The 15356-nt window shown below is 44.9% G+C and overlaps 1 protein-coding gene across 1 annotated transcript in view; it reads left to right on the top strand.

The window, feature by feature from the left end:
* xylt1 (xylosyltransferase I) overlaps window positions 1–15356 on the top strand; it is a 121829-nt gene that overhangs the window by 55614 nt on the left and 50859 nt on the right. Inside the window, exon 2 of the mRNA XM_050045243.1 lies at window positions 8761–9349. Coding sequence (XP_049901200.1) covers window positions 8761–9349 — 589 coding nt within the window. The remainder of the gene's footprint in view (window positions 1–8760; window positions 9350–15356) is intronic.

Genomic DNA, 15356 nt, shown 5'->3' on the forward strand with positions numbered 1-15356 from the left:
TCTGGCTGCTCAAACCATTTCTTAGTGTTGCGGAGGCGTGATCTAGTCCTTTGCGTCAAAAGGGGTCAGTTGAGGTGGTTCAGGCATCTGATCAGGATGCCTCCTGGCTGGGTGCCTCCCATTAGAGGTGCTCCGAGCATGTCCCACCGGTAGGAGGCCCCAGGATAGACCCAGAACATGCTGGAAGGATTATACTGTATAACTCATCTGGCTTGGGAATGCCTTGGGATCCCTGGGTGTCTGCAATACTTTACTTAGCCTGCTGCCCCGGTGACCTGGCTTTGGATAAGAAGTTGGAAATGGATGGATGGATGGATGGATGGATGGATGGTGATTACATCATATTTGATTGACAGCGTCCTTTCACTTCAATTAACTTTGTTTTCCTTTCAAGCACTTGCATTAAAACATCTTTCTGTCACGGAATAAAGTACCATATATCAATATATCAAATGGACCCTACTTGGTAGGAAAACTAACTAGGCTAACTACCAATCTGGGTAAGACCACCCAAATCTGTTTAATTTAACTATATCTTCTGGAATATGGCGCCAATAGTTTTAGCATTTTCTGTTCATTAAACAACAAAACCTGATGTTTTTAGTGAGTCATCGTTGTGTTTCCAGGAGCTTTTTAGCCACCAAATGTGGGGTGTTTTTTAGCAATCTATGACTGTGTTTCCTTTGGAGATTGTGGCAAGAGAGTGTTTTTGTTTTTTTACAGAGACATCACTGCGTTTTCTGTGGGGGTAGTGCCAGAAAAAGTGGTTGTTTTCAGTGGCTTCTCAGTTGGGATTTTACCACCCATACTGGGTTTTTGAAGCCCAAACATGATCTTTTCCTAATCGTAACCAATTGTTTTTTGTGCTTGAATCTAACCACCATTAACCACAGTGTTGTTGGAATACAAAGTTTCAACATATCTGCTACATAATAATGTACTAATATCTGTGGTTTGCAAAAAACTTCAATGCCAGCATTTTTTCTGGCAACTGGATTGAAGAATTCCAGTGGCATGCAAACACACTGTGAGGAAAGCAGAAGTATTTTTTAATTCCACTATGGTCTCGTTGGAACTCCTCAGAGAATCCTCCACAGTTAATACATTTCTTCAGACGTGTCTTTTGTGGAGTTTTTCAGCAGCTTTGCTGTAGGCTATTTAAAAAGGCTAGTTTGAGGAAGAGGAACTCCGTCTGTCTGTCTTGTTTCTGTGGTCTGGAGGGCAGGAGTCTTGTTTTTTTCCCGTCCTTGGCCTGTTGAAATCCACGCATGCTAATACAGTCAGTGAAGTCAAATAATTACAACACAAAAATATCTGAAAGAAGTGGAAATTCAACAGCAGCTTGGGAAGTCACCTCTGACTTGTGGAATACCCACGAGTCTCAACCCCAGTGTCTTTGTCTCTGGAAGACTTTGATCTTTGTTCAGTGGTTTCAGCAGTAAGTAGTCGATTGCAATCATTTATCCGTATAAAGAGATTCCCAAGAGAAGCATTTTTATCATATTTTTGCTTTCTTTTCAGATAATGCATCCTTTCTCCAAATTTCATTTCCCTAACGTGAAGCCTTTAAGTAGTTTTCAGAGGTTCTCGCTGTCTGTCTTCTTGAGGTATTTGTAGCACATTTTGCACACACAAAGACACACATCCCTTTTCACCACTTTCGCTCCGGGGCTTGTCGCAGGGCACACAACAAGAGGCTTCTGTGCATACCAAACCCAGACTGTTCATTCAGAGCTGCCGCTAATCGTGCATTTGCGCGCACACACACATACACACTTACATTACATGTGACCAGCATTCCTAAAGTTTTAGCCCTTGGGGGAGAAGGGGATTGAAGGGATTGACCAAAAGGGAGAAAAAGAAAGAGAGAGGTAGCAGCAGCTCAGGAAACATTCATAACTAGGGGACTGAGTGCAGTGAAAACTCTACAATGTGAACCCAAGCACAAGACCTCTCTTATGAAATCTGTATACTTTAAACCTGTTTTCAAGTTGATTGTTTTTATTGTCAGGTAACTTCAGTTTAGCTCCGTGAAACCCTTCGCTGTAGGCCAGTGCTATTTAACTATGTTGTTCAGGGGGCCACATTGTCACAAAGTTAAGGGCCCAGGGGCCAGACATTTTCCTGAGCTATTATTCTCACTATGTACACTTGACACAAGACACCACAACATTTTCAAAACCATTATTTTTCAACATAAAAATTTACATTTATTGTTCGTCTCACATGATGCATTCAAGGACCATCAGAAATTTAAAAATGCCACAATGATTTCTGTTTTTACAGTTTCTGGCTATGATAAATGGTGTAATTTTGTCGATTTTGTAAAGAAACCATGCCTTTCAATCCCGTCGGCAGGTTGTGGGGTTCAGCGGCAAATAGGCCAAGCGCAAAGAGGTGCTCTCCTGGTTTGAAGGATTTGTTGTGGCTTTCAGACCAAGAGTTTGCTTGCTTAGGCCCGATTCAGGGACTTATTTTGTTTCAAAGTTGAATAATTGCCTAGAGTTGGTTCATGTTCTCACAAGCGGACCAAATAAAATGCCTTGCTCAAGAAAGCTGCTCTTGATTGGTCCGAATTTCCATGCGGGAAAAATCCAGGAAGTAGACAAAATGTTAAGGAAGAGTACACTTGAAAGATAATTTCGACATGTTTTAATGGCACAGTGAAGGGACAACTACGCAGGTTGATTTTAGCGCTGCTCATCGTGGACTATATTGCTGTCATTGTTCATTTTAGTCAAACCAAACAGTTTGAAAACGAGGCGCGGCTCCAACTAGAAAACAATGTTTTGATGCATTGGATGTGCTGAATGTGCATATTAAGGCAGTACAGGAGGAGGTGCACATTAATAATCCTCCAGGACTGTAACATGCTCATGTTTAACCCAAACAATGTGTCATGTGACTGCAGCTGGTTCAGATCCAGGTCGGAACACGTTCTCAACACAAACAAACTGCACCCGAGCCATCAGCGCGATTGCTGTGTTCACACCTGCCCAAATGAACTTGAGTTCTATTGAACCGAACCAAACAGGACAGGTGTGAAAGCACCCTTATTTGCATGATTTCTTTTCTTCAGGTTTTAAATTTTATTAATTTGAAAACAGAACTGTTCAGCGGGCCAGTCTGGCTTGATCTGAGGGCCGGAGTTGGCCCGCGAGCCGCCAGTTGAATAGACCTGCTGTGGGCCATTTGTCATTGAACTGAATTAAAGCTCGGTCTGCTTTGCCATACTTTGTAAATCTTTCCAGATTGCGTTTGATACCTTAACTGTGAATCTCAGAAAGCAGAAGAGAACAGCTGCTCTCGCCCCCGAACTCTCCAGCTGATAAGCTACGATAAGTAAGACTTCTAAGAAGTCACTAAGCATTTAGGTCGTCCCCGCTCTACCCTGGCTCATTTCTCCGTGAGGTGTCCTGAGGTGCTAGAGCAGCTGTGAACCAAGTCTGTCAGTGTATCAGTCTCCCGTGTCATGCCAGACGCCACATCTTGCTCCGAGTATCGCAGGGATTCAGTCCAGGTAATTAATCTGAGCTCGTTAGCCACATGGCAGCCAGGTCGTAGCAGAAGCTGGCCACGCTGCAGAGGTGTCTCAGCACCCGCCCACTCACACATAGGAAGTACTGTATTTTCTAATAAACTTAATATGTATATGGTGGTTGTCTGCATGGCTGTCACCGGCTTGCGTTGACAGAGGACGGGCTGCTGGCACACACGGTAGCTTATCTCCGCTCGGCCCCATAGGACTGATGTCTTTTAAAGGGAGCGGGCTGGGAGGGTGGGGTGAAACTGATATGTGCTGCTACCTAGCTCTCCCTCACATCTACCATGGGACTGCAACAGTAAATGATGGCATTAAGGAGGAGGGGAGGGGGGCGGAGCAGATGAACTGCTTTCCTTCCTAGAGCGAGGGATGATTCGTGGGCCAGGGGAGGAGGAGAGGGGTGAAGCTGGACAGGTGCTGAGAGAGAGATATGTGCCTTTTTTTCTCTCTGCTGCACAGGATATTCGGGGGAATGGAGAGAAAAGGAGAGAGAGGGAAAGAGAGAAAAAAGGACAGGTGAAATATTTCCCCCTGTGGCAGAGGAAATGGGGGAAAGTGGAAAGGACCAGCTCTGTGTTGAGAAATGGACTAAACCATTCCCGGAGGGGGTGCTGAAAGTCCCAGCCCCACAGGCCTCTCTCTAAACGTACCTGCCAGTGATGGATGATATGAACGTTTACCCCCTTTGCTTTTTCCTCACTCCTCAGCTTAGGGAGGGCTGTTTGTGTGTGAATGTGTGTGTGAGTGTGCACAACCGGCACACCGCATGCCAGGCAATCCTGGCTTGGCCTCCTCGACACTCCCAGGGAGTAGAAAACATATCCCCTGTAACAATCGATAGCTACCCCCAGCTCCCAGCCCCATCTGCAGTCCAACGCAGCTCCTATCTTCAATGGCCGCCACTACTATTAATTCTGTGCCCCACCACTTCCTTCTTAGAGCCCGGTCCCTGAGATTAAAGAGCAGCATAGCTACTGGAGTCCTTTGCTCACAGGAGGAGGGAGGAGAGGGAGGGAGGAGGGGGCACAGTGTGAAGATTGTTTATCCAGAGGAATCTCCTCAGTGCCAGCTTTACAAATTCTACTCATTTCCACTTCAGGGCCACATGGGGCCCAACCTCAACTCTTATCCGTGTCAATTAATTTGCAACAAATCAACATCTTTGTGATGCATTTTGCTTTTTTTCTCCTAAAAAAACAATTAAAGCAGACTGATATGCATTCAAAGAAGTGGTTTAAAACACAGCACTCTCATGGTAAAACAATTAGCTGATTAATCAGTCACATGGTCAGATTCTAGAATAATTTTAACAGTTAAGTAATTGCTGATTTATCAAACAAAAGTACCAAACATTTGCTGCTTCCAGCTTCTCAAATGTGATGATTTGCTTTTTTTTTTTTTTTACATGACTGTGAATTAAATATTTTTTGGGGGGGTTGGAGGGTTGGTAGGACACAAGACACAACAGCATCTGATTGTGACTGATTGGGCTCTTTGTACTTGGAGAAACTCATATGGGTTTATTTTTTCCTCAACATTGCAATGTGCTGCTCTGATTAATTACTGCAGGCGAACATATAATATGATCAATCAATCACCGGTATCTTGTCACCGGTATCTTGTCTTGTTATCAGTTTAGTTACTAGATTAAATCAGTCGTTTCATTATTAGATACGTGGTCTTTGGTGTGTGATGTAGTGCCACTGCTTGCTTGTTTTCCCTGAAGCTTAGAGGAGTAGTTTGACATTTTGGGAAGTATTGCTGTCTTGCCAAGAGCTGGATGAGAAGATTAACAGGGGTTTTGATATTTTCGTGTCTTAAGATTCAATTCAATTTTGATTCTTGGGGTTGTGATTCGATTAAATGTTCATTCAGGATTCAAACTTGCTCCACTTCTTTAAACTCTAAGTGATGGCATTTGATGTCAGCCTGTGCATTTGCAAACCATATTAGATAAATCCTGCTCCTTCTTCGGCCAAGATTGTAGAATCCAATTGCGCCCAAACACTTGTCTTCAGTGAAGACGTGAGTTGCAGGGCTTCTTGCTGCTTCCTTATCCAGTTCAGATGTTCAGCATTACAAGGGACTGACCAGCCAGTAGCCATACTGCTTGCTGCAACTCCAGCTTCAGTAGCATCTATGAAATCAGTGGCTACATTATCTAAAAGGGTGTGCAACAAGTCAACATTACTAGAAGAAAGAAAAAATAATAATCGGCCTCTCTGACTTCCCTAGGCCTACACAGAAAGCCTCTTCCAAGCACCTGTGTGGAAAGCCTAAAGGCAGAGAGAGGACACCTCTCTGCCCTTCCATGTGCAAACAAGGAAAGCCTGAGGCAGAGAGATCAAACTACCCTGCCCTTCCATTCGCCTACATTGGCACCGCAAGATATATGTGAGAGTTTCGAAGTGGAAGTTCAGTCAGGAACACTTTAGTCAAAGAAAACTTCATTTCCATTTGCAGTAGAAAGCCTCTGCCACACGCCTACATGGAAAGCCTAAGGTGGAGAGAGCACACGTCTCTGCCCTTCCACACGCTTATCTGGAAAGCCTTAAGGCAGATAGAGCACACTTGTCTGCCCTTCAATGTGTAAACAAGAAAAGCCTTGAGGCAGAGAGAGCAAACCTCCCTGCCCTTCCATGTGCCTACATGGAAAGCCTAAGGCAGGGAGAGCAGCAGCAAAGACGCCCCTGGGAACACAACAGAGCAGCATCAATGACAAACAGAAATGACACTGATAAGTCAGACACAGCATGAAAAGGAGGAGCTGGGGTGGAGGCAGGTTGCAAAGCAGCTTGCAGAGGAAGCAGCAACAGTAGGCAGGCCAGAGCGGTTTAAATAGGGCGCCCTGAATTAAATCTGCCAATTGGTTGCATAGAAAGGAATCATGTGATCTGTCAGCTGACTCTCTTTCACCAATCAGCAGCTCCAAGTTTTCTCATCTCATTTTGACTAAATGATGATTACTGGGAAAAAAATTAATTAATACTAAAATACCAATTTGTTGCAGCCTTACATCAGTCCTTTATTATATACAGTCCAGACAGACATGCTGAAGACTGTGTGTGTAAAGAGGGGCTTGGCATGCTTTTGTAAATAGACTTTACAGTGTGATGAGAGAATATGGAGAATGCTTCATCAGCTTGCTGTAAGAAAAGTAGATTTGTTCCACCGGGACGGGTTGAGGGGCATTCAGGTGCTGTTGTTTTTAACATTTGCTCACTTGGACATTTTTCCAATTTAACTGTGTCCCTCATCTCCTAATGTCTCTCACAGTGGGACTCAAAGCGAGAGTATCCGATCCTCTAGGGCAAACACATGCTGCTTCTACTTTACTCGCTCTCTTCCTCCCTTAAACACACACACACACTTTAAGAAGAAAAAAAAGCCACGAGAAGCATTCACTGTACACACATAATCGTGAATGCACACAGACTCATTTCACCTCTGCAAACATCCAGTGACTTGCACTGCATGGATTAGCCCCCTAAAGCATTCCCTTTGAAACTCGGCAAGTAGGGATTTCTTTTTAGGTGATCACTGGCCTAAGCAGCTGTTACACGCAGGATTAGCAGGTTCTGCCATTCAGACAACATGGTCTGTTTAAACTGGCAGGGTGAAGGAAGTAGAGAAAGACAAGGAAGGGAGAGGTTATGACAGGCGGGAGCGGAGATGGAGGTGAAGAATAAAGGGAGGAGGGAGGAGGGAGAGAAGGAGGTGCGAGAGATGTGAACTAGGGAAAAGGGAACAAGATGTGGAGCAGAGGGGATCAGGGGTGAACAGAGCAGAGCAGGTGAGATGAGAGGACAGGAGAAGAGAGGAGAGGACGGATGGAGAGGAAAGGCAGAAGCTTAAAGGTATCCGGTGTTGTGAGAATCAGACCTCTGCCAAGGAAGCAGCTTTAAAGGAGCTGACAATGACAATAGTGTTTTGTGTCCTCCTCTGTTTTTCATCCTGTTTTTGTTCCTTGTTTCACTTCTATAATATCATCCCCCTCCTGTCTCTCTGAGTGTGAAAGTGTGTCATCCAGCCACCTTTTGTAATTGTGCTGGTACAAGGTGTTTGCAGCGAGGGAAGGTTGATGGGCTGATAACAGGCCTGGCTTTAGGGGTGGAAAGACATTTCCATGCTGCCGGTCTGCCTCACAATAGCATCTCACTTGCCTCCCTGTTTCCCTCACCTCTCCTGCTTCCATTCTGTCTCACACACCTCACATCACACTCTTCCTCCCCCCTTTCCCTTCCTCTTCTCTTCCCGTGTCTTGTAAATGGAGAAACACATCAGGGATCCCCGTTGTTATGAGCTCTATCTTTCCCCGACTGCTGTTTGTCATTCCGTTCTCCCTCCCCTCCCTTACTTTCACCCCCCTTCGCCTCTTCTCTTGTGTGTCTAGCAAGGTGTGCAACAGTGGTGTGGCAGCCAGTCAGCTTTCTTAGTTTTCCGTTTGATGCATCGTGGCACATTTCACTGGAACACGCCAGTGCTTCCTGGGAGCAGAACTCATGCCTCGTGTCAGCGCTCCGTCGCCTTGCACTCCCCACTTTCACTCATTACCCTTTTCCCTCTTTTTGCTCTCCCCTGTGCCCCTCCTTTCGCTTTCAGCCTATTCTGCTGGAAAGATAGGGAAATTGTACATTCAGACGTTCACACACACGCACACACTATCTCACATATGCAGACACACGGCGCTGACAAGTGCAGCCTTTTCCAGTCACACGCCACACCACTACAATTTCTTCACATCCTCATGTGGCTCGGCTGAAAAAGGAGTCGTACACATGCATGCACACACGCGCGTAAACACAAACACCCACACAACCTCACAGTCATATTCTGGCCCTTTATCCCTTCTTGGTAATCTGTTTACGGAGTGCTGGGCCCATTTGAGGGAGAATTTAATTGAAACCGGGGCTAATCTGATGATGGCACGGAGCGGCAGAGCCCTCGGCCCTGCATCACCTCCAGTTAGGTTGCACCTTGTAGTCCTCACACTCAATACCTTGCTACTTCATTTCATGCCTCACGGTTCAATGCCGCGCTGCCCACTCATACATTCAACATTGATTGTTAATCCGACATTTGATATGCACCGCGCTCACTCAATTCTGATCTTGTTTTTCTTGTTTGTGTCCTCCCCCCTCCTCTTTTCTCACTCCCCACCACTTACCCAACGCTTCCCTTGTCTCCCTCCTCCTGCTCCCTGTCTCTTCACCCAGGATGGATATTACTCCCACCGGCCGAAGGAGAAAAGCAGAGTGGACAGCAACAACGAGAACTCTGTGCCCAAAGACTTTGAGAACATAGACAATAGTAATTTTGGTGCGCGCTCACAGCCACACCGGCAGTCTGTTGGGGCCACCAGCAGCAAGCAGCAGCGGGAACATCTGCAGGAGAAGGCCCACGCCCAGCAGCAGACCTGGCGGGACAACTCTCCGAGTCTGGGCCGCAGCTCGAACGAGGTGCTGCCTGTAGGCCACCAGCCACTGGCGGTCGGTAACAACGCCTCCCACCCAGGCGGTCAGGGCGACGCGGGACTGTCGCGGCAACACTACCGTGCCTCACAGGCTCAGCAGGCCCAGTCACAGCACAGACATCAGCACCCGCACAGGAGGCAGGTGACTGCAGCGCCGCTGGAGGTGACCTACGACCAGCCACCCAAGTGCGAGATCAGTGGGAAGGAAGCCATTTCAGCTCTATCCAGAGCCAAGAGCAAGGAGTGCCGGCAACAGATTGCTGAGGTGTACTGCAGACACAGGGAAGGGCATTTAATGCCTGAGAAGGTTGCTCGCTTCTGCCCCATCGAGGGTAAGTTCATCATTGTAATTGATTTGATTGATTATTTGATTCTGATAAGATTTCAATACGGGGTTATTTGTAGAGTACACTGCACGGGGAAAAGGATGATTGAAATGGGTTTTACAGACACTGATATCTGTCCACATTGCACACACGGCACACATTGGTGCAGCGGTTAGCACTGTCGCCACACAGCAAGAGGGTTCCAGATTCGAACCCGCCGGCCAACTGGGGCCCCTCTGTATGGAGTTTGTATGTTTTTTCTGTGTCAGTGTGGGTTTTCTCCGGGTTTTCCACAGTCCAAAGACATGCAGGTGTTAGTCTGGCAAACTGTCCAGGGTGTACCCCGCCTCTCGCTCAATTTCATCTGGGAAAAGCTCCAGCCCCCCCATGACCCTTAATAAGATACGCAGTTACAGATAATGACAGAAGGCAAACAAAACACCACATACAGTGAAATACATGCACACCAATTCAACTATTCTGACTGCCACATCCTGGAGATACACCAGGGACCAGAATCAGACGATTTTGAGCTTGATATAGATATACCTGATACTGTGCTGCAGGTTGGTTCACGTCATGCGGGCACAGCTAGTACCTGACTATTGTCAGAGTTGGCAACCCATTCTCGTTCTCCAAAGTTGTGATTCATTCCCATGCATGCTGCACGAAAGCTACTGTGTTAAGCTAACTAGCAGACTGGAGTACACCCCCCAAATCTGTACACAGAGCTGATGAGTTGCTCAAAAGTGTAGCATAGCAAAGCTAATGCTAACCATTTCATGTAAGTGGATGGAGGATGCTAAAACACTTAGCATCTTAGTCTGGGAGGTATAACTCAGTTAAAAACACAAATATGTTTTAAAAGATGAGACAGAGGGGCCACTCTGAAGAGGTGCTCACTGCAGCACTCCTTAAACAATTGTTCCTCTCAAATGATTTAAAGGAGCAGTGTGTAAGTTTTAGGGAGATTAAGTCATGTCTATTGGTGAGGATCGCAGATTTCAACCAGCTGAAACTTCTTCAATAAGAATTCCTCCAGTATTCATCATTCAGGAGACTTTTACCATATAAGGAAGTTTCACATTACAAAGCAGTGTTTCTCCAGCACTGGCGCACATGTTGGAACCAGGCTGTAAGCCTCGCACCTGCTAATGTGTGCTCAGCATTTTCTCAGATGACTTAAGATCCGGACGTTCAAGGTTTTTATAGGTAGCCAGATTATCCTATCTATCTCTTCCTCTCCAAAACAAACAGACCAGATACTTAAAACTGGTAAAAAACATAAAAAAACGAAATTAAGCAGTTTTACATTAAAAATAGTGTTTTCTAATGCTGTTGTTGCAGAGGGACTTTTAACTTCAGTGGACGACACAAAAACACAAATATACCCATCTAGAGCCGGTGTTTGGTTTGTCTGTTCTGGGCTACTGTAGAAACAGGGTGGTGCAACATGGCGATCTCCGTAGACAAGGACCTGCTCCCTATTTAGATTTGATTGGCTCATTCTTAGGTACCAAAAACACACTGATTCTCCTTTAAGGTGATTATACACTAAAGACAATTTACTTCTTATATTATACATCATTTCTGCCAGTATACCCCCCTAAATCCTACACACTCCAAAAAAACTTCACAAATAGATTCAGTAAGAGGAGAAGAATGAACTGATAGCAGTTTATGCTTGAGCTGATTATTCTAACAGATTTACTTAAGTATAAGATACATAGAAAACTTCCTGAAAACAGTGCTGACAGGTTGTCCTTTCCTCGTATAATTTGTTATTTCTTTGCTTTTACATTGTTTCCTCCTCCTCTCTGTTGTACAAAAAGTAACATAGTATCTGCAAAGCTAAGTACAAAGCGTGTGGTCTGACCTGTCAGGCTTTACTACATGGTCAAATATTTCCTGTTCTCATAATTGCAATTCTCGTCAAAGGCAAGAAATTTCCTTCTTTGCCGATACATAATTGGTGAAGTAAATTGTTGGAGAAAATGGGGATGCTGCTCGTATTCTCTCCAAATTGGTTTTCAATTTTCATTTGTTTTGTCAAGCTGGCCACAGAACACAGGTTCTCCTTTCTTTCTCTCAAACAGACGCAAACAAACACACACGCTTTTTCTTCTCTAAGAATTTATGGACATCTGCAGTCTGGTTGTGGATTCTGTAAACATAATCTGTTGCGGCTGCCGCCATCGGTGGGCAGCACGCATCAGCAACCGTGTTGAATCGAACAGCACGTACACACACATGCATTTACACACATGGGAGTGGACTGAATGCAGGGTGTGTGGACAGCAGGGGAGGAGGAGAAAGCTATTATACATCCTGCCTGTTCTAGTCAGATACCTTCCTGGCCCTCGCTCGTGTTATTAGAACTCGAGTAGGCACCATGACTTAGCAACTTTTGTACATTCCCTTTCCCAAGAGCAGGAGTATCGTTTGTCTGTGCCTAAGCTCCTGTCATCTCACACAGCAACTCACCATCCCACTCAAACTGACAGTTTGATCAAAGGAGACAAAGAAATTGAAAAGGGCTTTCCCCTGGTGGCTGGGCTGTAACAACACGACAGCTAAATTAAATCACTTTTCTTTCTTACTCTCAGTCTGTCTGCCTGCCTGCTGCCTGCCAATGTGTTATCTCTCTCTCCCTCTCTCTCTTCCCTCCTCTGTTCCCCTTCCCAATTCAAGTCCTAACCTTGTTAGCAGAAAATTGTCCAATTTGATTTGATCGGTATGCTGTCCTTGAGGCCTCGGCTAGATTAGCAATTGTGATAGCTTTGTTATTAGCATCATTGAATACAGGAGGAACATGTTTAATTTCTTTGCCTCCCATATGCTAACTTGACTTATAATGATATAACTGGGCTGCACTGCTCCAGCAGGGGCACGACTGTAGCAGGCAGTGACCTTGTACCCACGTAGCTTTAACCTAATGGCCTTGTACTGAAAAGGATATTTGTACGAATCATACTTTAAAGAATATATATTTCTGCTGCTCTCCCTGCCTTAGGCTTTCCGTGTATGTGCATGGAAGGGCAGGGGGGTTTGCTCTCTCTGCCCCAAGGCTTTTCTTGTTTACACGTTGAAGGGCAGACAAGTGTGCTCTATCTGCCTTAAGGCTTTCCAGATAAGCGCGTGGAAGGGCAGAGAGGTGTGCTCTCTCCACCTTAGGCTTTCCATGTAGGTGTGTGGAAGAGGCTTTCTGCGCAGTCCCAAGGAAAGGCAGAGAGGCCCCAGAACATACAGCCAAATATAATACTGCAAATGGAAATGAAGTTTTCTTTGACTAAAGTGTTCCTGACTGAACTTCCATTTAGAAACTCTCACATATATCTTGCAGCATAACCCAAGTCTCATTTATCCAGTCACATGCCCAGTACTTTGCTAAACCATGTATTTTTTCTTAAACACTATAATATAAAACACCTCCGTCTACGAGTAGTGAGCCCTGAGCGTGCCCAAGCACACTACTCGTCCGTGTGTGAGACAGTTTGTACTGATGTGTTTTAAATTGTAGTGTTTTAGTGAAAATGCATGTGTTCAGGAAGTATTGAGCATACAACTGGATAACTGATACTTGCTATACTGCACAAGTTGTCTGATATAGTTTTGCTGTTGTTAAACGTGGTCCCTGTTCACTTCGGTTTATGAAGAATGTTATCCTTTTTTGGATTCTCTTTTCACCACAGAGGCACGCAAGAAAAACAAAGTTCTCATCAAAAACTTAAAGTAACATACAGGGAGTAATTACAGTTGGTCAGTTTGTAGGTGAAGTACTCCTCTAAAGCTGCTATAATCAATATATTTATCATAACAATATGTGTTATACGAACCCAGTCGCACAGTAGTGACAAACTCAGAGAGAAGTAGCACCACAATCTGAAGTTGCCCTCAGCTCTATGAGCTTTATAGCTTTTTTTAAGCTCTTGGTATTCTAGCCTGCAACTGTACTGTTTGTGTTCACTTTTAACACTCTTACACCATCATTTTGCAGCCACAGCAGACAGCTGTTTTCAGAAGGTCTTATATGCTACCTGCCCCACACTAAACAGCAGAGACTTGGTGATTTTTTTGTGAATCTAATGGAGAATTTAGTGAGTAAAGAGCCAGATACTTCACCCAGCAGGTTGTTGTTGACTAGCATCTTGTTAGCTGTGGTGTTAGTAGGTGATATGATAGACAGAAGTGTGCGCTTTGTAGCTCGTTAAAGGTGACATGGCCGAGGAAACTTGTGTGGTTGTTACTTGGTCGGTTGAGCAGCGTGATAGAAACATGGTAGTTTGCTTAACATGCTGTTAGTTGGGTAGCTTGTTTCAGGGGTGTTCTGTTTCAACATAAGATATGATACGAAATTTTCAAGTGTCAAATTTTTAATTTCCTGCATTCTGGTGATTTTTTATGCACCTTTTTTTTTTGCCCTTTCTGCATCAGTTTAAGGTGGAAATGTCTGTAATTTTGTCAGAATATTAGTCATCTGTCATCGGTTTTTTTTTTATACTCAACAATCAGATCAGAATCTGCATTACTGCCAAGAATGTTTTTACATACAAGGAATTTGGTGTTTGGTGTTTGTTGCATAGATTCTGGGGCGTCATTCATACCAAGTCTCAGCCAAGTCGGGCTGTTGCATGCGGCCTGGCTAATTTAATCTGGTATGCCAGCTTTGGGCAGGTCATTTTTGATTACGGCCCAGTGATGGCAGTGTGCGCAGCCAGAGTCAGGCCAGCGTGTTTGGCCCGATTCTGGGGTGTCATTCACGCAAAGGGACAACCGAGTCAGGCAACCAGATGCAGCTCGGCTAATGTCATCCGGCATGCCTAGTTTGGGCCGAAGCTTGGCAAGGTCATTTCTGATAATGGCCCAGTGATGACAGTGCCGGCAGCAGGAATCGGGCGAGCTGATTTGGCGGGATCCTTGGGCGTCTTCCATGCAAAGTGTCAGCTGAGTCGGGCAACCGGACCTGGCCCGGCTAATTTCATCCGGCATGCCGAGTTCAGGACGATTCTGGGCCAGGTCATTTCGGCTAAAAATAGGATAGAAAACATTACAATAAAAATATTAAAAGATACTACTTAAAAAATATGTATGCTGTAACTGTTTCAAATGAAAGAGCGAGGCAGGAATGTGCAAAAATGTGTTCTAGGTGATGTGCAAAGATTCCCAGTTTTCAGGATAAAAAGAGGATGCAATGTTCAGAGGTGATAACGTGTCAGTGTTGTGTTCAGTGTTGTGTTTGCGCTGACCCCAAGTGACCAAAAAAATCTGTCATTACAGGTTTAAAGGAAAGGAAATGACATTTGTTATTGTATTCATATAAATCAAAGCCATGGATATGATTTATAAGTCTGCAAACCTGGCTCTGAATGGTTTGAAGGAGCAGACGCCATCCCTGAGACATTTTCAAATGCAATTTGGTACAAGCCCTTTGGGATATAGCTCAGCTCTTGTTCTAACCTCTCATATGAGCAGTTAAGATGGAGGATGGGTAAGAGCCTGAAGTTACACAAGATGATGGAGGAAGAGAGTAGGGTGATAGCAGATGAGGGAGAGGCAGTTTAAAAGATTGATGGCGATGGGAAGGATGATGAAGAGTGATGAGTTCAAGAGCAGGGCTTCTCTTTTTTTTCTTTCAGAAAAAAATGCCTGCGGTGTCTTCAGGTGCAGTCTGTTCAAAAAATACTACACGTGAAGCTCTTCTGCAGATAAACACACATGCTCGACAAAACTGACAGTAAAATTTGACTTCTCACACACACACACACACACACACACACACACACACAGCAGTGCTCATTAGTTCAGCTAGCTAGCATAGCACACACTCTCAAAGTGCTTTGTGAAGCGACTGGCCAATTATCCGTGTGCAAAGCAAACCAGTGAACCTTCTTAGCTGGCCACCAATTACCGTTCAATCTGATACGGCCCACAGCAGATTTCCCCCCTGAGCTGTCACACACACTCATACACACACGTACATGCAGAGTAAGAGAGAGAGGGAAGCAAGAAATAA

This window comes from Epinephelus moara, chromosome 5 (assembly GCF_006386435.1).
Source record: "Epinephelus moara isolate mb chromosome 5, YSFRI_EMoa_1.0, whole genome shotgun sequence".
Taxonomy (NCBI): domain Eukaryota; kingdom Metazoa; phylum Chordata; class Actinopteri; order Perciformes; family Serranidae; genus Epinephelus; species Epinephelus moara.